At 59.5% G+C, this 25,939-nt stretch overlaps 1 protein-coding gene across 1 annotated transcript in view; it reads left to right on the forward strand.

Annotated features, from left to right (window-relative positions):
• LOC140427610 (fibroblast growth factor 4A-like) overlaps positions 1–25,939 on the forward strand; it is a 216,104-nt gene that overhangs the window by 151,344 nt on the left and 38,821 nt on the right. The window contains exon 2 of the mRNA XM_072513018.1: positions 11,791–11,967. Within this exon, the coding sequence (XP_072369119.1) occupies positions 11,791–11,967 (177 nt within the window). The remainder of the gene's footprint in view (positions 1–11,790; positions 11,968–25,939) is intronic.

Genomic DNA, 25,939 nt, shown 5'->3' on the forward strand with positions numbered 1-25,939 from the left:
GGGGTACGGGCCCCACACACACTGACTCTCACTAGGGTACGGGCCCCACACACACTGACTCTCACTGGGGTACGGGCCCCACACACACTGACTCTCACTGGGGTATGGGTTCCACACCACTGACTCTCACTGGGGTACGGGTCCCACACACACTGACTCTCACTGGGGTACGGGTCCCACACACACTGACTCTCACTGGGGTACGGCTCCCACACACACTGACTCTCACTGGGGTACGGGTCCCACACACACTGACTCTCACTGGGGTATGGGTCCCACACACACTGACTCTCACTGGGGTACGGGTCCCACACACACTGACTCTCACTGGGGCACATGTCCCACACACACTGACTCTCACTGGGGTACGGGTCCCACATACACTGACTCTCACTGGGGTATGGGTCCCACACACACTGACTCTCACTGGGGTACGGGTCCCACACACACTGACTCTCACTGGGGTACATGTCCCACACACACTGACTCTCACTGGGGTAGGGGTCCCACACACACTGACTCTCACTGGGATACGGGTCGCTCAGACACTGACTCTCACTGGGGTACGGGTCCCACACACACTGACTCTCACTGGGGTACGGGTCCCCCACACACTGACTCTCACTGGGGTACGGGCCCCACACACACTGACTCTCACTGGGGTATGGGTTCCACACCACTGACTCTCACTGGGGTACGGGTCCCACACACACTGACTCTCACTGGGGTACGGGTCCCACACACACTGACTCTCACTGGGGTACGGCTCCCACACACACTGACTCTCACTGGGGTACGGGTCCCACACACACTGACTCTCACTGGGGTACGGGTCCCACACACACTGACTCTCACTGGGGTATGGGTCCCACACACACTGACTCTCACTGGGGTATGGGTTCCACACCACTGACTCTCACTGGGGTACGGGTCCGACACACACTGACTCTCACTGGGGTACGGGTCCCACACACACTGACTCTCACTGGGGTACGGCTCCCACACACACTGACTCTCACTGGGGTACGGGTCCCACACACACTGACTCTCACTGGGGTATGGGTCCCACACACACTGACTCTCACTGGGGTACGGGTCCCACACACACTGACTCTCACTGGGGTACATGTCCCACACACACTGACTCTCACTGGGGTACGGGTCCCACATACACTGACTCTCACTGGGGTACGGGTCCCACACACACTGACTCTCACTGGGGTTCGGGTCCCACACACACTGACTCTCACTGGGGTACGGGTCCCACACACACTGACTCTCGCTGGGGTACGGGTCCCACACACACAGACTCTCACTGGGGTACGGGTTCCACACACACTGACTCTCACTGGGGTACGGGTCCCACACACACTGACTATCACTGGGGTACGGGTCCCACACACACTGACTCTCGCTGGGGTACGGGTCCCACACACACAGACTCTCACTGGGGTACGGGTTCCACACACACTGACTCTCACTGGGGTACGGGTCCCACACACACTGACTCTCACTGGGGTACGGGTCCCACACACACTGACTCTCGCTGGGGTACGGGTCCCACACACACTGACTCTCACTGGGGTACGGGTCCCACACACACTGACTCTCACTGGGGTACGGGTCCCACACACACTGACTCTCACTGGGGTACGGGTCCCACACACACTGACTCTCACTGGGGTACGGGTCCCCCACACACTGACTCTCACTGGGGTACGGGTCCCACACACACTGACTCTCACTGGGGTACGGGTCCCACACACACTGACTCTCACTGGGGTACGGGTCCCACACACACTGACTCTCACTGGGGTACGGGTTCCACACACACTGACTCTCACTGGGGTACGGGTCCCACACACACTGACTCTCACTGGGGTACGGGTTCCACAGACACTGACTCTCACTCGGGTACGGGTGCCACACACACTGACTCTCACTGGGGTACGGGTCCCACACACACTGACTCTCACTGGGGTACGGGTCCCACACACACTGACTCTCACTGGGGTACGGGTCCCACACACACTGACTCTCACTGGGGTACGGGTCCCCCACACACTGACTCTCACTGGGGTACGGGTCCCCCACACACTGACCCTCACTGGGGTACGGGTCCCACATACACTGACTCTCACTGGGGTACGGGTTCCACACACACTGACTCTCACTGGGGTACGGGTCCCCCACACACTGACTCTCACTGGGGTCCGGGTCCCCCACACACTGACTCTCACTGGGGTACGGGTCCCACACACACTGACTCTCACTGGGGTACGGGTCCCACACACACTGACTCTCACTGGGGTACGGGTTCCACACACACTGACTCTCACTGGGGTACGGGTCCCACACACACTGACTCTCACTGGGGTACGGGTCCCACACACAGACTCTCACTGGGGTACGGGTCCCACACACACTGACTCTCACTGGGGTACGGGTCCCCCACACACTGACTCTCACTGGGGTATGGGTCCTACACACACTGACTCTCACTGGGGTCCGGGTCCCCCACACACTGACTCTCACTGGGGTACGGGTTCCACACACACTGACTCTCACTGGGGTACGGGTCCCACACACACTGACTCTCACTGGGGTACGGGTCCCCCACACACTGACTCTCACTGGGGTACGGGTCCCCCACACACTGACCCTCACTGGGGTACGGGTCCCACATACACTGACTCTCACTGGGGTACGGGTTCCACACACACTGACTCTCACTGGGGTACGGGTCCCCCACACACTGACTCTCACTGGGGTCCGGGTCCCCCACACACTGACTCTCACTGGGGTACGGGTCCCACACACACTGACTCTCACTGGGGTACGGGTCGCACACACACTGACTCTCACTGGGGTACGGGTCCCACACACACTGACTCTCACTGGGGTACGGGTTCCACACACACTGACTCTCACTGGGGTACGGGTCCCACACACACTGACTCTCACTGGGGTACGGGTTCCACATACACTGACTCTCACTCGGGTACGGGTGCCACACACACTGACTCTCACTGGGGTACGGGTCCCACACACACTGACTCTCACTGGGGTACGGGTCCCACACACACTGACTCTCACTGGGGTACGGGTCCCACACACACTGACTCTCACTGGGGTACGGGTTCCACACACACTGACTCTCACTGGGGTACGGGTCCCACACACACTGACTCTCACTGGGGTACGGGTTCCACATACACTGACTCTCACTCGGGTACGGGTCCCATACACACTGACTCTCACTGGGGTACGGGTCCCACACACACTGACTCTCACTGGGGTACGGGTCCCACACACACTGACTCTCACTGGGGTACGGGTCCCACACACACTGACTCTCACTGGGGTACGGGTCCCACACACACTGACTCTCACTGGGGTACGACTTCCACACACACTGACTCTCACTGGGGTACGGGTCCCACACACACTGACTCTCACTGGGGTGCGGGTCCCACACACACTGACTCTCACGGGTACGGGTCCCACACACACTGACTCTCACTGGGGTTCGGGTCCCACACACACTGACTCTCACTGGGGTACGGGTCCCCCACACACTGACTCTCACTGGGGTACATGTCCCACACACACTGACTCTCACTGGGATGGGGTTCCCCACACACTGACTCTCACTGGGGTACGGGTCCCCCACACACTGACTCTCATGGGGGTACGGGTCCCACACACACTGACTCTCACTGGGGTACGGGTCCCACACACACTGACTCTCACTGGGGTACGGGTCCCACAAACACTGACTCTCACGGGGGTACGGGTTCCACACACACTGACTCTCACTGGGGTACGGGTCCCACACACACTGACTCTCACTGGGATGGGGTTCCCCACACACTGACTCTCACTGGGGTAGGGGTTCCCCACACACTGACTCTCACTGGGATACGGGTCCCACACACACTGACTCTCACTGGGTAGGGGTCCCACACACACTGACTCTCACTGGGGTACGGGTCCCAAACACACTGACTCTCACTGGGGTACAGTTCCACACACACTGACTCTCACTGGGGTACGGGTCCCACACACACTGACTCTCACTGGGGTACGGGTCCCACACACACTGACTCTCACTGGGGTACAGTTCCACACACACTGACTCTCACTGGGGTACGGGTCCCACACACTGACTCTCACTGGGGTACGGGTCCCACACACACTGACTCTCACTGGGGTACGGGTTCCACACACACTGACTCTCACTGGGGTACAGTTCCACACACACTGACTCTCACTGGGGTACGGGTCCCACACACACTGACTCTCACTGGGGTATGGGTTCCACACACACTGACTCTCACTGGGGTACGGGCCCCACACACACTGACTCTCACTAGGGTACGGGCCCCACACACACTGACTCTCACTGGGGTACGGGCCCCACACACACTGACTCTCACTGGGGTATGGGTTCCACACCACTGACTCTCACTGGGGTACGGGTCCCACACACACTGACTCTCACTGGGGTACGGCTCCCACACACACTGACTCTCACTGGGGTACGGGTCCCACACACACTGACTCTCACTGGGGTACGGGTCCCCCACACACTGACTCTCACTGGGGTATGGGTCCTACACACACTGACTCTCACTGGGGTCCGGGTCCCCCACACACTGACTCTCACTGGGGTACGGGTTCCACACACACTGACTCTCACTGGGGTACGGGTCCCACACACACTGACTCTCACTGGGGTACGGGTCCCCCACACACTGACTCTCACTGGGGTACGGGTCCCCCACACACTGACCCTCACTGGGGTACGGGTCCCACATACACTGACTCTCACTGGGGTACGGGTTCCACACACACTGACTCTCACTGGGGTACGGGTCCCCCACACACTGACTCTCACTGGGGTCCGGGTCCCCCACACACTGACTCTCACTGGGGTACGGGTCCCACACACACTGACTCTCACTGGGGTACGGGTCGCACACACACTGACTCTCACTGGGGTACGGGTCCCACACACACTGACTCTCACTGGGGTACGGGTTCCACACACACTGACTCTCACTGGGGTACGGGTCCCACACACACTGACTCTCACTGGGGTACGGGTTCCACATACACTGACTCTCACTCGGGTACGGGTGCCACACACACTGACTCTCACTGGGGTACGGGTCCCACACACACTGACTCTCACTGGGGTACGGGTCCCACACACACTGACTCTCACTGGGGTACGGGTCCCACACACACTGACTCTCACTGGGGTACGGGTTCCACACACACTGACTCTCACTGGGGTACGGGTCCCACACACACTGACTCTCACTGGGGTACGGGTTCCACATACACTGACTCTCACTCGGGTACGGGTCCCATACACACTGACTCTCACTGGGGTACGGGTCCCACACACACTGACTCTCACTGGGGTACGGGTCCCACACACACTGACTCTCACTGGGGTACGGGTCCCACACACACTGACTCTCACTGGGGTACGGGTCCCACACACACTGACTCTCACTGGGGTACGACTTCCACACACACTGACTCTCACTGGGGTACGGGTCCCACACACACTGACTCTCACTGGGGTGCGGGTCCCACACACACTGACTCTCACGGGTACGGGTCCCACACACACTGACTCTCACTGGGGTTCGGGTCCCACACACACTGACTCTCACTGGGGTACGGGTCCCCCACACACTGACTCTCACTGGGGTACATGTCCCACACACACTGACTCTCACTGGGATGGGGTTCCCCACACACTGACTCTCACTGGGGTACGGGTCCCCCACACACTGACTCTCATGGGGGTACGGGTCCCACACACACTGACTCTCACTGGGGTACGGGTCCCACACACACTGACTCTCACTGGGGTACGGGTCCCACAAACACTGACTCTCACGGGGGTACGGGTTCCACACACACTGACTCTCACTGGGGTACGGGTCCCACACACACTGACTCTCACTGGGATGGGGTTCCCCACACACTGACTCTCACTGGGGTAGGGGTTCCCCACACACTGACTCTCACTGGGATACGGGTCCCACACACACTGACTCTCACTGGGTAGGGGTCCCACACACACTGACTCTCACTGGGGTACGGGTCCCAAACACACTGACTCTCACTGGGGTACAGTTCCACACACACTGACTCTCACTGGGGTACGGGTCCCACACACACTGACTCTCACTGGGGTACGGGTCCCACACACACTGACTCTCACTGGGGTACAGTTCCACACACACTGACTCTCACTGGGGTACGGGTCCCACACACTGACTCTCACTGGGGTACGGGTCCCACACACACTGACTCTCACTGGGGTACGGGTTCCACACACACTGACTCTCACTGGGGTACAGTTCCACACACACTGACTCTCACTGGGGTACGGGTCCCACACACACTGACTCTCACTGGGGTATGGGTTCCACACACACTGACTCTCACTGGGGTACGGGCCCCACACACACTGACTCTCACTAGGGTACGGGCCCCACACACACTGACTCTCACTGGGGTACGGGCCCCACACACACTGACTCTCACTGGGGTATGGGTTCCACACCACTGACTCTCACTGGGGTACGGGTCCCACACACACTGACTCTCACTGGGGTACGGCTCCCACACACACTGACTCTCACTGGGGTACGGGTCCCACACACACTGACTCTCACTGGGGTATGGGTCCCACACACACTGACTCTCACTGGGGTACGGGTCCCACACACACTGACTCTCACTGGGGCACATGTCCCACACACACTGACTCTCACTGGGGTACGGGTCCCACATACACTGACTCTCACTGGGGTATGGGTCCCACACACACTGACTCTCACTGGGGTACGGGTCCCACACACACTGACTCTCACTGGGGTACATGTCCCACACACACTGACTCTCACTGGGGTAGGGGTCCCACACACACTGACTCTCACTGGGATACGGGTCGCTCAGACACTGACTCTCACTGGGGTACGGGTCCCACACACACTGACTCTCACTGGGGTACGGGTCCCCCACACACTGACTCTCACTGGGGTACGGGCCCCACACACACTGACTCTCACTGGGGTATGGGTTCCACACCACTGACTCTCACTGGGGTACGGGTCCCACACACACTGACTCTCACTGGGGTACGGGTCCCACACACACTGACTCTCACTGGGGTACGGCTCCCACACACACTGACTCTCACTGGGGTACGGGTCCCACACACACTGACTCTCACTGGGGTACGGGTCCCACACACACTGACTCTCACTGGGGTATGGGTCCCACACACACTGACTCTCACTGGGATACGGGCCCCACACACACTGACTCTCACTGGGATACGGGCCCCACACACACTGACTCTCACTGGGGTATGGGTTCCACACCACTGACTCTCACTGGGGTACGGGTCCGACACACACTGACTCTCACTGGGGTACGGGTCCCACACACACTGACTCTCACTGGGGTACGGCTCCCACACACACTGACTCTCACTGGGGTACGGGTCCCACACACACTGACTCTCACTGGGGTATGGGTCCCACACACACTGACTCTCACTGGGGTACGGGTCCCACACACACTGACTCTCACTGGGGTACATGTCCCACACACACTGACTCTCACTGGGGTACGGGTCCCACATACACTGACTCTCACTGGGGTACGGGTCCCACACACACTGACTCTCGCTGGGGTACGGGTCCCACACACACAGACTCTCACTGGGGTACGGGTTCCACACACACTGACTCTCACTGGGGTACGGGTCCCACACACACTGACTCTCACTGGGGTACGGGTCCCACACACACTGACTCTCGCTGGGGTACGGGTCCCACACACACTGACTCTCACTGGGGTACGGGTCCCACACACACTGACTCTCACTGGGGTACGGGTCCCACACACACTGACTCTCACTGGGGTACGGGTCCCACACACACTGACTCTCACTGGGGTACGGGTCCCCCACACACTGACTCTCACTGGGGTATGGGTCCTACACACACTGACTCTCACTGGGGTCCGGGTCCCCCACACACTGACTCTCACTGGGGTACGGGTTCCACACACACTGACTCTCACTGGGGTACGGGTCCCACACACACTGACTCTCACTGGGGTACGGGTCCCCCACACACTGACTCTCACTGGGGTACGGGTCCCCCACACACTGACCCTCACTGGGGTACGGGTCCCACATACACTGACTCTCACTGGGGTACGGGTTCCACACACACTGACTCTCACTGGGGTACGGGTCCCCCACACACTGACTCTCACTGATGTCCGGGTCCCCCACACACTGACTCTCACTGGGGTACGGGTCCCACACACACTGACTCTCACTGGGGTACGGGTCCCACACACACTGACTCTCACTGGGGTACGGGTCCCACACACACTGACTCTCACTGGGGTACGGGTTCCACACACACTGACTCTCACTGGGGTACGGGTCCCACACACACTGACTCTCACTGGGGTACGGGTTCCACATACACTGACTCTCACTCGGGTACGGGTCCCACACACACTGACTCTCACTGGGGTACGGGTCCCACACACACTGACTCTCACTGGGGTACGGGTCCCACACACACTGACTCTCACTGGGGTACGGGTCCCACACACACTGACTCTCACTGGGGTACGGGTCCCACACACACTGACTCTCACTGGGGTACGGGTTCCACACACACTGACTCTCACTGGGGTACGGGTCCCACACACACTGACTCTCACTGGGGTACGGGTCCCACACACACTGACTCTCACTGGGGTACGGGTCCCACACACACTGACTCTCACTGGGGTTCGGGTCCCACACACACTGACTCTCACTGGGGTACGGGTCCCCCACACACTGACTCTCACTGGGGTACATGTCCCACACACACTGACTCTCACTGGGATGGGGTTCCCCACACACTGACTCTCACTGGGGTACGGGTCCCCCACACACTGACTCTCATGGGGGTACGGGTCCCACACACACTGACTCTCACTGGGGTACGGGTCCCACACACACTGACTCTCACTGGGGTACGGGTCCCACACACACTGACTCTCACGGGGGTACGGGTTCCACACACACTGACTCTCACTGGGGTACGGGTCCCACACACACTGACTCTCACTGGGATGGGGTTCCCCACACTGACTCTCACTGGGGTAGGGGTTCCCCACACACTGACTCTCACTGGGATACGGGACCCACACACACTGAATCTCACTGGGTAGGGGTCCCACACACACTGACTCTCACTGGGGTACGGGGCCCAAACACACTGACTCTCACTGGGGTACAGTTCCACACACACTGACTCTCACTGGGGTACGGGTCCCACACACACTGACTCTCACTGGGGTACGGGTCCCACACACACTGACTCTCACTGGGGTACAGTTCCACACACACTGACTCTCACTGGGGTACGGGTCCCACACACTGACTCTCACTGGGGTACGGGTCCCACAAACACTGACTCTCACTGGGGTACGGGTTCCACACACACTGACTCTCACTGGGGTACAGTTCCACACACACTGACTCTCACTGGGGTACGGGTCCCACACACACTGACTCTCACTGGGGTATGGGTTCCACACACACTGACTCTCACTGGGGTACGGGCCCCACACACACTGACTCTCACTAGGGTACGGGCCCCACACACACTGACTCTCACTGGGGTACGGGCCCCACACACACTGACTCTCACTGGGGTATGGGTTCCACACCACTGACTCTCACTGGGGTACGGGTCCCACACACACTGACTCTCACTGGGGTACGGGTCCCACACACACTGACTCTCACTGGGGTACGGCTCCCACACACACTGACTCTCACTGGGGTACGGGTCCCACACACACTGACTCTCACTGGGGTATGGGTCCCACACACACTGACTCTCACTGGGGTACGGGTCCCACACACACTGACTCTCACTGGGGTACATGTCCCACACACACTGACTCTCACTGGGGTACGGGTCCCACACACACTGACTCTCACTGGGGTACGGGTCCCACATACACTGACTCTCACTGGGGTATGGGTCCCACACACACTGACTCTCACTGGGGTACGGGTCCCACACACACTGACTCTCACTGGGGTACATGTCCCACACACACTGACTCTCACTGGGGTAGGGGTCCCACACACACTGACTCTCACTGGGATACGGGTCGCTCAGACACTGACTCTCACTGGGGTACGGGTCCCACACACACTGACTCTCACTGGGGTACGGGTCCCACACACACTGACTCTCACTGGGGTACATGTCCCACACACACTGACTCTCACTGGGGTACGGGTCCCACATACACTGACTCTCACTGGGGTATGGGTCCCACACACACTGACTCTCACTGGGGTACGGGTCCCACACACACTGACTCTCACTGGGGTACATGTCCCACACACACTGACTCTCGCTGGGGTAGGGGTCCCACACACACTGACTCTCACTGGGGTACGGGTCGCTCAGACACTGACTCTCACTGGGGTACGGGTCCCACACACACTGACTCTCACTGGGGTACGGGTCTACCACACACTGACTCTCACTGGGGTACGGCTCCCACACACACTGACTCTCACTGGGGTACGGGTCCCACACACACTGACTCTCACTGGGGTACGGGTCCCACACACACTGACGCTCACTGGGGTACGGGTTCCACACACACTGACTCTCACTGGGGTACGGGTCCCACACACACTGACTCTCAGTGGGGTACGGGTCCCACACACACTGACTCTCACTGGGGTACGGGTCACACACGCACTGACTCTCAGTGGGGTACGGGTCCCACACACACTGATTCTCAGTGGGGTACGGGTCCCACACACACTGACTCTCACTGGGGTACGGGTCCCACACACACTGACTCTCACTGGGGTACGGGTCCCACACACACTGACTCTCACTGGGGTTACAGGTCTCACACACACTGACTCTCACTGGGGTACGGATCCCACACACACTGACTCTCACTGGGGTACGGGTCTCACACACACTGACTCTCACTGGGGTACGGGTTCCACACACACTAACTCTCACTGGGGTACGGGTCCCACACACACTGACTCTCACTGGGGTACGGGTCTCACACACACTGACTCTCACTGGGGTACGGGTTCCACACACACTGACTCTCACTGAGGTACGGGTCTCACACACACTGGCTCTCACTGGGGTACGGGTCCCACACACACTGACTCTCACTGGGGTATGGGTCCCACACACACTGACTCTCACTGGGGTACGGGTTCCACACACACTGACTCTCACTGGGGTACGGGTCCCACACACACTGACTCTCACTGGGGTACGGGTCCCACACACACTGACTCTCACTGGGGTACGGGTCCCACACACACTGACTCTCACAGGGGTACGGGTTCCACACACACTGACTCTCACTGGGGTACGGGTCCCACACACACTGACTCTCACTGGGGTACGGGTCCCACACACACTGACTCTCACTGGGGTACGGGTCGCTCAGACACTGACTCTCACTGGGGTACGGGTCGCTCTGACACTGACTCTCTTTCCTCAATAACCTCCATGTGTGTGTTGCTGAAATCCCTGTGTCCAGTTGTGCTGCGCTCGGTTCATTCTTAAATGATTGACTTGTCTCTGACATTTTCTCGACTCTTTTCTCTCAATGATGTGGTCTCTGTATGTTGATGGCCTTCGAGTCTCACCTCACCCACCTTCCCTTTATTTCCAGAGCTCCATCCAACCCTCGCTGCTCCGTTGTTGGACTGGAGAGGCTGGAGACTGGAGAGGCTGTGGGGCAACAAGAGGAGCAAAGAGCAGTTGCTGTACTGCAGGGTTGGTATTGGCTTTCACCTGCAGGTCCTTCCCAATGGCACTGTCAACGGAGCCCACCAGAGCAGTAAGTACGGTGAGTAGCTGGGGTGCAGCCTGTTCATTGGGAAGCAGCAGGTCTTGATGTAGTCGATGGGAGTCGAATGCAATGACAGCAAAATGGAGGAGGTTCTGCTGAGGGAGAATCAGATGTTCGGAGCTAAATTCAAAAGAAAAGGCTTGGTGCTTGTGGTGAATGTATTCAACACAGTATAAACTGTCTGCTTAGTACTGTGGCCTGTGGCCGGGAAATGGTAATACGATCTACCACCATGTATTGTACTGGAGCCCCGGTGGGCTCCCCCCCCCCCGGGGGGGCTGTATATAGACCTGGCCGCCTGTGGGCGGCACATATTGTTACTGAACTCACAGGCAGGCAAGTTCTCGGTTAATAAAGCCTCTGTTCACTCGTTCTCATCGTCTTGCAGTCAATTGATGGTACAACAATTTATTAACCGAAGACATCACTATGGAAGCCGCTCTAAAGCCTGATAAACTCGACCTCGACGCACGAGCAACAGACGCTAAGGAGATCTTCTCCCTCTGGCTCCGCTGTTTCGAGGCGTACCTCGACTCCTCTGAAACGCCTCCCTCCGCCACCCTCAAGCTGCGCCTCCTCCACGCCCGGGGGAGCCATTGAATCTCCGTGATGATTGAGAAAGCAGACAAGTACGATGCGGCTGTCACGACGCTGAAGGAGCGTTTCGTGAAGCCCGTAAACGAGGTGTACGCGCGGCACCTTCTCACTACCCGCCGTCAACGTGCTGGGGAATCGCTGGACGAGCACCTGGAGAACCTGACCCTACTCGCCAGGATGTGACGGCCGAGGAGCTCATGAAGCTGCAGATCCGGGACACCTACGTGGCTGGGGTCCGGTCTAACTACGTCAGGCAGCGCCTGCTGGAAAACGGGGCCTCGGACCTGCAGGACACGGTAAAACGAGCCTCCTCGTTAGAGGTGGCCTCCCAGAGCCTCAGCGTGTTCCCCGCAGACCCAGCGAACCCCTCGTGGGCACCACTGACGCAGCCCTGACCAGGTCCGACTACGTCACAGGCCTGTGCCGTGTGGCTGCCCGTCCAGACCGGGGGTCCGCCGTGCTACTTCTGCGGTCAGGGCCCACACCCCCGGCAGCATTGCCCAGCCCGCACCGCGATGTGCAGCGACTGCGGCAAAAAGGGATATCTTGCCAGGGTCTGCCTGGCCCGACAGAAAGCCCGAAGTCAAAAGCGTACCAGGCCCGATCCACGGACTCACAGGCCCACAGAGCCCGCATTGTGGCTGCGTGTCGGACGGGAACGCCGCCTTCAGACGCGTCATCCGCCTCGTGCAACTCATGGGGGCCGCCATCTTGTGACTCTGATGTCTCCGACCACGCAGACTACTCGCAGCTCGGCGCAGTCACCCTCGACCAGTCACAGCCAAAGCACCTGAAAAATTCAATGATGGTCGTCCGGGTCAACGGGCACGAGACCCTCTGCCTTTCCAACTCCGGGAGCACAGAGAGCTTCGTCCACCCCGACACGGTAAGGCGCTGCTCCCTCCACATCTACCCCGGGTCCCAGACAATCTCCCTCGCCTCCGGATCCCGTTCGGTGTAGATCCGGGGGGTACTGTGTCGCGAACATCGCGATACAGGGCTCAGAGTACACCCAATTTAAACTGTATGTCCTCCCTCACCTCTGGGCCCCCTACTGCTTGGACTAGACTTCCAATGCAGTCACCGAAGTCTGAACCTAAAGTTCGGCGGACCCTTACCCACCCTCACGGTATGTAGCCTCGCGACCCTTAAGGTCCCTCCCCCGCTCTTCACGAACCTCACCCCCGACTGTAAACCCATCGCCACCAGGAGCAGGCGGTACAATGCACAAGACATGACTTTTATCAAGTCAGAGGTCCAGCGACTCTTGAGGGAGGGAGTCATCGAGGCCAACAACACCCCTGGAGAGCACAAGTGGTAGCTATCCGGACCGGGGAAAAGAATCGGATGGTTGTGGACTACAGCCAGACCATAAACCGGTACACGCAACTGGATGCGTACCCCCTCCCCCGCATAGCGGAGATGGTCAATCAGATTGCACAGTACCGTGCGTTCTCCACGGTCGATCTGAAGTCAGCCTACCACCAGCTCCCTATCCGCCCGGAAGATCGCCACTACACTGCCTTCGAAGCAGCCGGCCGACTCTTCCACTTCCTTAGGGTCCTTTTCGGCGTCACTAATGGGGTCTCGGTCTTCCAGAGAACGATGGACCGAATGGTGGACCAGTACGGGCTGCGGGCTACATACCCGTACTTGGACAATGTCACCATCTGCGGCCAGGATCAGCAGGACCACGATGCCAACCTTCAGAGGTTCCTCCGAACCGCTCAATCCCTCAACCTCACACATAACAAGGAGAAGTGTGTTTTCCGCACTACCCGACTAGCCATCCTCGGCTATGTCGAGACCCGACCCAGACCGTACGCGCCCCCTCATGGAACTTCCCCTTCCCCACAGCCTCAGGGCCCTCTAACGATGCCTGGGGCTATTCTCCTATTACGCCCAGTGGGTCCCCAACTATGCGGACAAAGCCCGCCCACTTATTAAAGCCACGATATTCCCCCTGACGGCTGAGGCCCACTCGGCCTTCAGCTGCATCAAGGCCGATATCACTAAGGCCGCAATGCACGCGGTGGACGAGTCCGTCCCCTTCCAGGTGGAGAGCGATGCGTCAGACGTCGCCCTGGCCGCCACCCTCAACCAGGCGGGCAGGCCAGTAGCCTTCTTTTCCCGAACCCTCAACGCCTCCAAGATCCGACACTCCTCTGTCGATAAGGAAGCACAAGCCATCGTGGAGGCCGTGAGGCACTGGAGGCACTACCTAGCCGGTAGGAGATTCACCCTCGTCACCGACCAGCGGTCGGTCGCCTTTAAGTTCGACAGCGCACAACGGGTCAAAATTAAAATGACAAAATCCTGAGGTGGAGGATCGAACTCTCCACCGACACGTACAGTATCAAGTATCGTCCTGGGAAGCTCAACGAGCCCTCAGATGTCCTGTCCCGCGGCACATGCGCCAGCGCGCTAGATAACCGACTTCGGGCTATCCTCGATGACCTCTGTCACCCGAGGGTCACCCGGCTTACACACTTTATTAAGGCCCGCAACCTGCCCTACTCCACCGAGGAGGTCAGGACCGTGACCAGGGACTGCCCAGGCTGCGCGGAGTGCAAACCGCACTTCTACCGGCCAGACAAGGCCCGCCTGGTAAAGGCCTCCCGGCCCTTTGAGTGCCTCAGTATTGACTTCAAAGGGCCCCTCCCGTCCACCAACCGCAATACATACTTCCTGACTGTCATCGATGAGTTCTCCCGCTTCCCCTTCACTGTCCCCTGTCCCGAAATGACCTTGGTCACTGTGATAAAGGCTCTGCACAGCATCTTCACCCTGTTCGGTTTCCCTGCGTACGTCCACAGCGACCGGGTACATCGTTCATGAGCGATGAGCTGCGTCAGTACCTGCTCAGCAAAGGCATCGCCTCGAGCAGGACTACGAGCTGTAACCCGCAGGGAAACGGGCAGGTGGAGAGGGAGAACGCGACGGTATGGAAGGCCGTTCTTCTTGCCCTCCGGTCTCGAAGTCTCCCGATCCCCCGCTGGCAGGAGGTCCTCCCCGACGCGCTCCACTCCATTAGATCGCTCCTCTGCACAGCCACGACTGAGACCCCTCACGACCGTGAGTTTGTCTTCCCTAGGAAGTCCATCTCCGGGGTCTCGCTTCCATCCTGGTTGACGACTCCGGGGCCTGTCCTTCTCCGGAAGCACACGAGGAGCCATAAGACCGACCCCCTGGTCGAGAGGGTCCAGCTGCTGCACGCCAACCCCCGATACGCCTACGTCGCGCACCAGGACAGACGGCAAGATACGGTCTCCCTATGGGACCTAGCGCCCGCTGGTTCCCATGTCAACGCGCCCCCCTCCCCACCGCCGCCTACCGCCACCCCCACACTCCTTGCGCCCCCCTGGGGCTCCTGTATTGTCCCGCACCTACACTGCCGCCGCCCACCACCCCCTGCCTACCCCCTCCCCTCAACCGATGCCGACACGCTGGACTGAAGCTCCAGACAACACCCGCACCCGCCGCATCGCCATGGTGATGGTGGGGCTGGTCATGGGGCTGGTTTAGCACACTGGGCTAAATCGCTGGCTTTGAAAGCAGACCAAGGCAGGCCAGCAGCACGGTTCAATTCCCGTACCAGCCTCCCCGAACAGGCGCCGGAATGTGGTGACTAGGGGCTTTTCACAGTAACTTCATTGAAGCCTACTTGTGACAATAAGCGATTTTCGTTTTTCATTTTCAGAGCTGAGGAGATCCAAAGGAACAATCCGGCCCACGGACTGAATCTATGATGCCCCCACTTCACCCCCGCCGGACTTCATTTTCTTTTAACAGGGGGTGAATGTGGTAATACGATCTACCCTGTCTGTATAGTACTGTGGCCTATGACCAGGAGATACTAATACGATCTACCACCATGTATTGTACAGGAGCCCCGGTGGGCTCCGCGAGCCCCCCCCCCTCAGGGCTGTATATAGACCTGGCCACCTGTGGGCGGCACATATTGTTACTGAACTCACAGGCAGGCAAGTTCTCGGTTAATAAAGCCTCTGTTCACTCGTTCTCATCGTCTTGCAGTCAATTGATGGTACAACAGTGCTAATTGACACAGGACAGGGAGGATCCCAAAGGTGATTGTGTGGCTCATGTGAAAAGGAAATCGGTACCAGTAGCGGGACAGGGTGGAGCTATACTGCTGGCTCAGGATTCCACATCAACTGGTTTGGGACCAGGGGCGAAATTCACCTTTATCGGCACAAAGTCCGCCGATCGGCGCAAAAAACGGCGCAAATCTGGCTTGCGTCACGCTGGAAAAATGGGTCGAAAGTCTCCGGCCCGAAATGGGCTAGCAGCGACGTGCCGCACGGCGTGACGGCTCAGAAGGCCGCGCTGCTCCCCCCCCACCCGACCGGAACACCCGACTGGATGGCCGCCCGCCGCTCAGCCCCGAGGTTCGAGTCACGCGATGTGGAGGCGCTCCTGGACGCGGTGGAGCAGAGGAGGGACGCCCTGTATCCCGGGCACGGCCGCAGAGTTGCCCCACGCCACAGCCGGCGTCTGTGGAGGGAGGTGGCAGAGACGTCACCGCTGTGGCCCTGACACCACGGACAGGCACCCAGTGGCACAAGAAGGTGAACGACCTCGTCAGAGCAGGCAGGGTGAGCCTCCCCCATATCCCCCCCTCCCCATATCCCCCCTCCCCCATATCCCCCCTCCCCCATATCCCCCCTCCCCCATATCCCCCCTCCCCCATATCCCCCCTCCCCCATATCCCCACCCCCCCTCCCCCATATCCCCACCTCCCCTCCCCCATATCCCCACCCCCCCTCCCCCATATCCACACACCCCCTCCCCCATATCCACACCCCCCCTCCCCATATCCACACCCCCCCTCCCCCATATCCACACCCCCCCTCCCCCATATCCACACCCCCCCTCCCCCATATCCACACCCCCCCTCCCCCATATCCACACCCCCCTCCCCCATATCCACACCCCCCCTCCCCCATATCCACACCCCCCTCCCCCATATCCACACCCCCCCTCCCCCATATCCACACCCCCCCTCCCCCATATCCACACCCCCCCCTCCCCCTCCCCCATATCCACACCCCCCCTCCCCCTCCCCCATATCCACACCCCCCCTCCCCCCTCCCCCCCACACCCCCCCTCCCCCCCACACCCCGCCTCACCCCCCCTCCCCCCCACACCCCCCCTCCCCCCCACACCCCCCCTCCCCCCCACACCCCCCCTCCCCCCCACACCCCCCCTCCCCCCACACCCCCCCTCCCCCCCACACCCCCCCTCCCCCCCACACCCCCCCCTCCCCCCCACACCCCCCCTCCCCCCCACACCCCCCCCTCCCCCCACACCCCCCCACATCCCCCCTCCCCCCCACATCCCCCCTCCCCCCACATCCCCCCTCCCCCATATTCCCCCCTCCCCCATATTCCCCCCTCCCCCATATTCCCCCCTCCCCCATATTCCCCCCTCCCCCATATTCCCCCCTCCCCCATATTCCCCCCTCCCCCATATTCCCCCCTCCCCCATATCCCCCCTCCCCCATATCCCCAAGTGAATCCAGCCCTAACCTTAACCTCTGCAATGCACGCGCAACCGATGGCGTGCATTCATATACCTGCCTAACACTGTTGCCTTTTACCGCTGCCACCACCCCCCCCCCCAGGAGAAGCGCGCACACAACAATAGGGAGCATGTGAGGACTGGAGGAGGGCCCGCTGATGAGAGGCCACTGACCGAACACGAGGAAAGGGCCCTGGAACTGGCTGGCGGACCTGAGGATCGGGAGGTTGCTGATGCAGAGGTCGGGGCCCCACGAGCAAGTGAGCCACCAACAGCCCGTCCCCATATCCCCCCTCCCCTATATCCCCCTCCCCCGTATCACCTGATCACTGCCTGATGTCTAACCATGCATGCTTCATTGTGTATCGCAGGACCAAACGTCCAGGCACCCATCCCCGCAGATGCACACCGCCCGCAGGATGCCCCTCGGAGACCACGGGAGACGGAGAGACCCGGACCCTCCAGCATGCGACGCCCGCAGGATGCCCCTCGGAGACCACGGGAGACGGAGAGACCCGCACCCTCCAGCATGCGACGCCCGCAGGATGCCCCTCGGAGGCCACGGGAGACGGAGAGATCCGGACCCTCCGGCATGCGACGCCCGCAGGATGCCCCTCGCACACCACGGGAGACGGAGAGACCTGGAGCAACAGGGAGACGACACCCCCGTCACGTGCGGGAGCGACCACCCAGCGATGAGGGGGGCAGCCACAGGCCCCCGTCACATCCGAGCCAGGACACCACTACCCAGGACACCACTACCCGGGACACCACTACCCAGGACACCACTACCCAGGACACCACTACCCAGGACACCCCTACCCGGGACAGCACTGCCCAGGACACCCCTACCCGGGACAGCACTGCCCAGGACACCCCTACCCGGGACAGCACTGCCCAGGACACCCCTACCCGGGACAGCACTACCCGGGACAGCACTACCCAGGAAGACGAAATACCGGACAGTGACTCAGAGTGGATGGGTGGAGACGAACCCCCACCCCAAAGTGCCATGGAGTCAGAGTGGGACGAAGAGCACGACACAACGCCACTGCTGTCACCAACACCCTCCACCATCGCAGAAACACTCACCTCGGTTGGGCACTTTAGTGATGAGGCGTCTGGTACACTCACTGGTGCGCACAACACAGCCGTCCCGGTACAGCAGGTGGAGGTAGGAGCAGCAGAGGGGCCGGGCGGTCGGAGGGCAGCCCAGCCCAAGCGAACATCTGCCGCCCAGATGGATCCCGGGTTCCTGGAGTTTCCACACCCATACATAGATCCGATGCAACCACCGACCCGGAGACGAGCGAATAGGGTGACGGGTGGCTTGCGGCGGCTGCAGTCGCAGGTGGAGGAGTCCACCCGCGTCCAGGAGCTGGGAGTGGTGCCGGTCATACGTGCCACCCAGGCCGACACCGCACGGGTGGCGTCCGCGGTGGAGGCAATGGGTGCGACGGTGTCAGACATGGGGAACGGTTTGCGAGGCCTGGGGCCTTCCGTGCAGGCGGCGTCTGTGGCCCAGGAAATGGCTGCCCTCTCACAGGAGGCCATGAGCCAGTGCCAGCGCCAGATGGCAGAGGCGCTCAACGCCATAGCCCAGTCTCAGCAGGCCATAGCCCAGTCTCAGCAGGCCATGGCCCAGTCTCAGCAGGCCATAGCCCAGTCTCAGCAGGCCATGGCCCAGTCTCAGCAGGCCATAGCCCAGTCTCAGCAGGCCATGGCCCAGTCTCAGCAGGCCATAGCCCAGTCTCAGCAGGCCATAGCCCAGTCTCTGCAGGCAATGGCCCAGTCTCAGCAGGCCATCGCTGAGGGCATCGGCGCCAGTGGCCATGTGCGAGCTGGCGTCGCACTGTCGCAGACAGGGTTCGACAACCCCCTGGGCTCCATGGCTGCAAACCTGCAGACCCCTGTCGATACCAGCACGGGCCTCCAGGACTGGCAGCGCCAGATGCCGGGGGGGCGTCGGATGGCCAGTCCGCTCGCATCCCCCACCCATGTAGAGGCCTGGGGGCCATCGGGCACCCCGAGGGAGGAGGAGGTGGTGTGGTCCGTCCCGGGTCCCCCTGTAGGGGAGGTCCCGGTACACCGCGACACCTCGGACTCCCCCCCTTCCGTCCCAGGTGCATCGGGTGGGCAACGGGCAGGACAGGCTGGCAGCTCGCCATCCCAGTCGCCCGGGCCGCAGCCTGGCCCATCTAGGCCAGGACGCCCCAGGAAACGGCCGCCAAAGGGATCCAGTGTCAGAGGGCAGGACTCACAGGAGTCCACCTCCAGTTCTGCTGTACCGTCTGGGGAACCACCTAGGCGTAGTCAAAGGGCCCGTAAGGCCAAACAATTAGACACTGAGTAAGTTGGCACGGGTGCAGGGCACAGATGAGTTTTAGGGGCTAGGGCACGTGCATGAACTCCTTTGGTTATTAAAGTCAATGTTACACCTACAGAAGCTGCCTTTGTGCTCTGTCCAAAGCGTGCGGGGGTGTCATGTACGTTGAGCGCAAGTGTGTGTGTGAGGGGTGGTCTTACCTCAGCCCCAGGTGAGTCTGCCCCCTTCCCCCTGGGCCGCCATCAACATCCCCCGGGCAGAGGACGGGACCGTGCGCTGCAGTGTCACAGCCGCATGCAGGGATGGTCCGGGTGGATGGTGGTACTGTGGCCATGGGTCAGACATAGTCCAACGATGTAGAGCCAGGAGCTCATCGCAGGGCGGGTTGTCATCATCCTCCATGGCCTGCAATAGACACGCGTCCACCCGCAACTGTGTGAGCCCGGCCCGTTGTGCCGCAGGTGGATCGGCAATGGGGGGGGGTGGTGTGCATGTGGGTGGGGTTGGGGAGGGGGGTGAGGGTGCTGAGGGGGGTGAGGGTGCTGGGTGGGTGGATGGGTGGGGGGTGTGGGTGGTCGGCTGTTGCCATGGTGTGCGGTCTGTGGCCATACTACCCGATTCTCACGCCCATCTAGTCAGTGAAGCGGGCGTCTATCAGTCTGTCCCGTGCCCGCTGGGCCAGCCGGTAACGGTGGACAGCCACCCGCCTGTGTCTACCCCGTCTGCCCTGACCATTGCCCCCATCCCCCTCATCTGGGGAGGACTCCAACCTCCTCCCCGGCACAGACCCCCCCCCCCCCCAATCCCCCTCCCCGGCACGGACCCCAACCTCCTCCCCGGCATGGACCCCCCCCCCCCCCCAATCCCCCTCCCCGGCACAGGCCCACCCTCCATCCCCCTCCCCGGCACGGACCCCCCCCCCCATCCCCCTCCCCGGCACGGACCCCAACCTCCTCCCCGGCACAGGCCCACCCTCCATCCCCCTCCCCGGCACGGACCCCCCCCACCCCCCCATCCCCCTCCCCGGCACGGACCCCAACCTCCTCCCCGGCACGGATCCCCCATCGCCCTCCCCGGCACGGACCCCAACCTCCTCCCCGGCACGGACCCCCCATCCCCCTCCCCGGCACGGACCCCCCATCACCCTCCCCGGCACGGACCCCCCATCGCCCTCCCCGGCACGGACCCCAACCTCCTCCCCGGCACGGACCCCAACCATCTCCCCCGCACGGACCTCCCCCCCCATCCCCCTCCCCGGCACGGACCCCAACCTCCTCCCCGGCACGGACCCCCCCCATCCCCCTCCCCGGCACGGACCCCAACCTCCTCCCCGGCACGGACCTCCCCCCCCCCATCCCCCTCCCCGGCACGGACCCCCCATCACCCTCCCCGGCACGGACCCCCCATCGCCCTCCCCGGCACGGACCCCAACCTCCTCCCCGGCACGGACCCCAACCATCCCCCTCCCCGGCACGGACCCCAACCATCTCCCCGGCACGGACCTCCCCCCCCATCCCCCTCCCCGGCACGGACCCCAACCTCCTCCCCGGCACGGACCTCCCCCCCCATCCCCCTCCCCGGCACGGACCCCCCATCCCCCTCCCCGGCACGGACCCCAACCTCCTCCCCGGCATGGACCCCCCCCCCATCCCCCTCCCCGGCACGGACCCCCCATCCCCCTCCCCGGCACGGACCCCCCCACCCCCTTCCCCGGCACGGACCCCCCATCCCCCTCCCCGGCACAGACTCCCCCATCCCCCTCCCCGGCACGGACCCCCCCATCCCCTCCCCGGCACGGACCCCTTCCCGGCACTCCCCCGGAGCCCAGCCCACTCTAACCACCCCCCCCCGCCGCACACACACACACACAACCCGAGACACACCTCTCCTCACACATTCAGACTGCAGCCACGCCATCGCCTGCCCAGAGCCAACCCCCCAGGCCGTCACTCACCTCCACGCTGGTCGGTGTGAACCTGGAGCACAGGTTCACGCCGATGAAAAGGAGGTTTAATTTACGTCGACGTGAACGGTCATCACGTCGACGGGACTTCGGCCCATCCGGAAGGGAGAATATCGGCAGGCCGAAAATCGGCTGCCTTGCGCCCACCCGTGCCATTCTCCGCGGCAGCGGCGACATTAACGCCCCGCCGACTTTTCTCCCTTCGGAGACTTCGGCGGGGGCGGGGGCGGGATTCACGGCGGCCAACGGCCATTCTCCGACCCGCTGGGGGGGCGGAGAATGACGCCCCAGGTCCTGAACAAACAAGGTAGTAAAAATGACTTGAAGCTATTCAGTCAGAATGATCCTTTCAAGATAAGAGGGGTTAACAGTCAAATTCAGCTCAAAGCCACACAGCGTGTGCACCAGTCGGAACGGGGCTGGCACCTGAACAATGTTGAAGCATCGTCTCTGAAGGAATGTCAGAATAACCAACAGTCAGAAATAAGATAAAAGATCACAGATGTGAAACCTTAACTCTCTTTCTCCCGCCACAGAAAAACAAACTAACCTGTGCTGAATGTTCTGTCTCTAGTTTAAACCTGTGGCTTCCAGACTCTTTGCAAAGTTTAAATGTTCAACCTGCCTCTTGGGGGCGAGTTGACTGAATTTAAATCTGTTCCCTGTCCACCAAACAACCCTGATTAGGATCAAGGCAGGTTTAACAGGATCAGACACAGTTTCACAAAACAAATTAGTCAAAAGTCTTATCGTGCAAAATGACAGATAAACACTGGAAATTTAAAAAATGATTTAGCTCAATACAGACCCACCATATACCCCTAAAAGGCAATCATTCTACTGAGCAAATGAAAGGATCATGATGATAAAAGAGGTAAAGATAATATTAAACTGAAAGAAAGAATGTTTGAGTTAAGATCAGGAGAAGGCTACTCAGTTCCTCGATCCTATCCAACATTCTATAAGATCACGACTGATCTGACTGTAACATCAACCCCACATTCCTGCCCGCCCCATAACCTTTCACCCCCTTGATCACCCACAATCTAGCTCACACCGCCTTTTGAGGAAGAGAGATCCAGAGACTCTCAATCCTCAGAGAATTTTTCCCCGTCACCTATGTCTTAAATATGGGCGGCACGCGGCGCAGTGGTTAGCACTGGGACTGAATCCCGGTTCAGGGTCACTGTCCGTGTGGAGTTTGCACATTCTCCCCGTGTCTGCGTGGGTTTCACCCCCACAACCCAAAGACGTGCTGGTTAGGTGGATTGGCCACACTAAATTGCCCCTTAATTGGAAAAAAATAATAATAATTGGGTACTCTAAAAAAAATTTTTAAAGAAAGAAATCTATGTCTTAGACCATAGACCATAAGACGATAAGACATAGGAGCAGAATTAGGCCATTCGGCCCATCGAGTCTGCTCCGCCATTCAATCATGGCTGATATTTTTCCTGCCTTCTCCCCATAACCCTGATCCCCTTATTAATCAGGAACCTATCTATCTCGGTCTCAAAGACACTCAGTGATTTGGCCTCCGCAGCCTTCTGCGGTAAAGAGTTCCACAGATTCACCACCCTCTGGCTGAAGAAATTCCTCCTCATCTCTGTTTTAAAGGATCGTCCCTTTAGTCTGAGATGGTGTCCTCTGGTTGTAGTTTTTCCTACAAGTGGAAACATCCTCTCCACGTCCACTCTATCCAGGCCTCGCAGTATCCTGTAAGTTTCAATAAGATCCCCCCTCATCCTTCTAAACTCCAACAAGTACAGACCCAGAGTCCTCAACAGTTCCTCATACGACAAGTTCTTCATTCCAGGGATCATTCTTGTGAACCTCCTCTGGACCCTTTCCAAGTCCAGCACATCCTTCCTTAGATACGGGGCCCAAAACTGCTCACAATACTCCAAATGGGATCTGACCAGAGCTTTATACAGCCTCAGAAGTACATCCCTGGTCTTGTATTCTGGCCCTCTCGACATGAATGCTAACATTGTATTTGCCTTCTTAACTCCCGACTGAACCTGCACATTAACCTTCAGAGAATCGTGAACAAGGACTCCCAAGTCCCTTTGTGCTTCTGCTTTCTGAAGCATTTCCCCATTTAGAAAATAGTCTATGCCTAAATTCCTCCTTCCAAAATGTATAACCTCACACTTTTCCACATTGTATTTCATTTGCCACTTCATTGCCCACTCTCCTAGCCTGTCCAAATCCTTCTGCAGCCCCCTTGCTTCCTCAATACTGCCTGTCCCTCTACAGATCTTTGTATCATCTGCAAACTTAGCAACAGTGCCTTCAGTATCTTCTTCCAGATCATTAATGTATATTGTGAAAAGTTGTGATCCCAGCACAGACCCCTGAGGCACACCACTAGTCACCAGCTGCCACCCTGAAAAAGACCCCTTTATCCCCACTCTCTGCCTTCTGCCAGTCAGCCAATCCTCTATCCATGCCAGGATCTTACCCTGAACACCATGAGCTCTTAACTTATTTAACAGTCTCCTATACGGCACCTTGCCAAAGGCCTTCTGGGAATCTAAATAAATCACGTCCACTGATTCTCCTTTGTCTAACTTCCTTGTTACCTCCTCAAAGAACTCTAACAGATTCTTCAGACACGACCTCCCTTTGACGAAGCCGTGCTGACTCAGTCCTATTTTATGCACTTCCAAGTACTTTGCGATCTCATCTTTAATAACAGACTCTAAAATCTTACCAATGACCGGAGTCAGGCTAACCGGCCTATAGTTTCACGTCTTCTGCCTCCCTCCCTTCTTAAACAGTGGTGTTACATTAGCCACCTTCCAGTCCTCTGGGACCCTTCCTGCCTCCAGAGATTCCTGAAAGATCAGCACCAATGCCTCCACAATTTCCTCAGCTATCTCTTTTAGGACCCTGGGGTGTATTCCATCCGGTCCAGGTGACTTATCCACCTTCAGACCTTTCAGTTTCCCCAGAAACTTCCACTTAGTAATGGTCACTGCACTCACCTCTGCCCCCTGGTTCTCCTGGAGCTCTGGCATCCCACTGGTGTCTTCCACCGTGAGGACTGATGCAAAGTAACTATTCAGTTCCTCTGCCATTTCTTTGTTTCCTATTATTACCTCTCCAGCCACATTTTCCGGTGGTCCAATGTCTATTTTTGACTCTCTCTTACCTTGTATATATTGAAAAAATCTCTTCCTATCTTCTTTTATATTACGAGCTAGCTGGTACTCATACTTCATCTTCTCTCCCTTTATTGCTTTTTTAGTTGTCCTCTGCTCGCTTTTGAAGGCTTCCCAATCCTCTGGTTTCCCACTAATCCTCGCCACTTTGTATGCTTTTTCCTCAGCCTTTATGCTGTCCTTGACATCCCTCGTCAGCCATGGATGCCTTGTCCTCCCCTTAGCATGTTTCCTCCTCCTTGGGATGAATTTCTGCTGTGCCTCCCGAATAACCCCCAAAAACCCCTGCCATTGCTGTTCCACTGTCTTCCCTGCTAGTCTCCTTCTCCAATCAACTCTGGCCAGCTCCTCCCCCATGTCTTTGTAGTTATCCTT

Source organism: Scyliorhinus torazame, chromosome 8, assembly GCF_047496885.1.
Source record: "Scyliorhinus torazame isolate Kashiwa2021f chromosome 8, sScyTor2.1, whole genome shotgun sequence".
NCBI classification, from domain to species: Eukaryota; Metazoa; Chordata; class Chondrichthyes; order Carcharhiniformes; family Scyliorhinidae; genus Scyliorhinus; species Scyliorhinus torazame.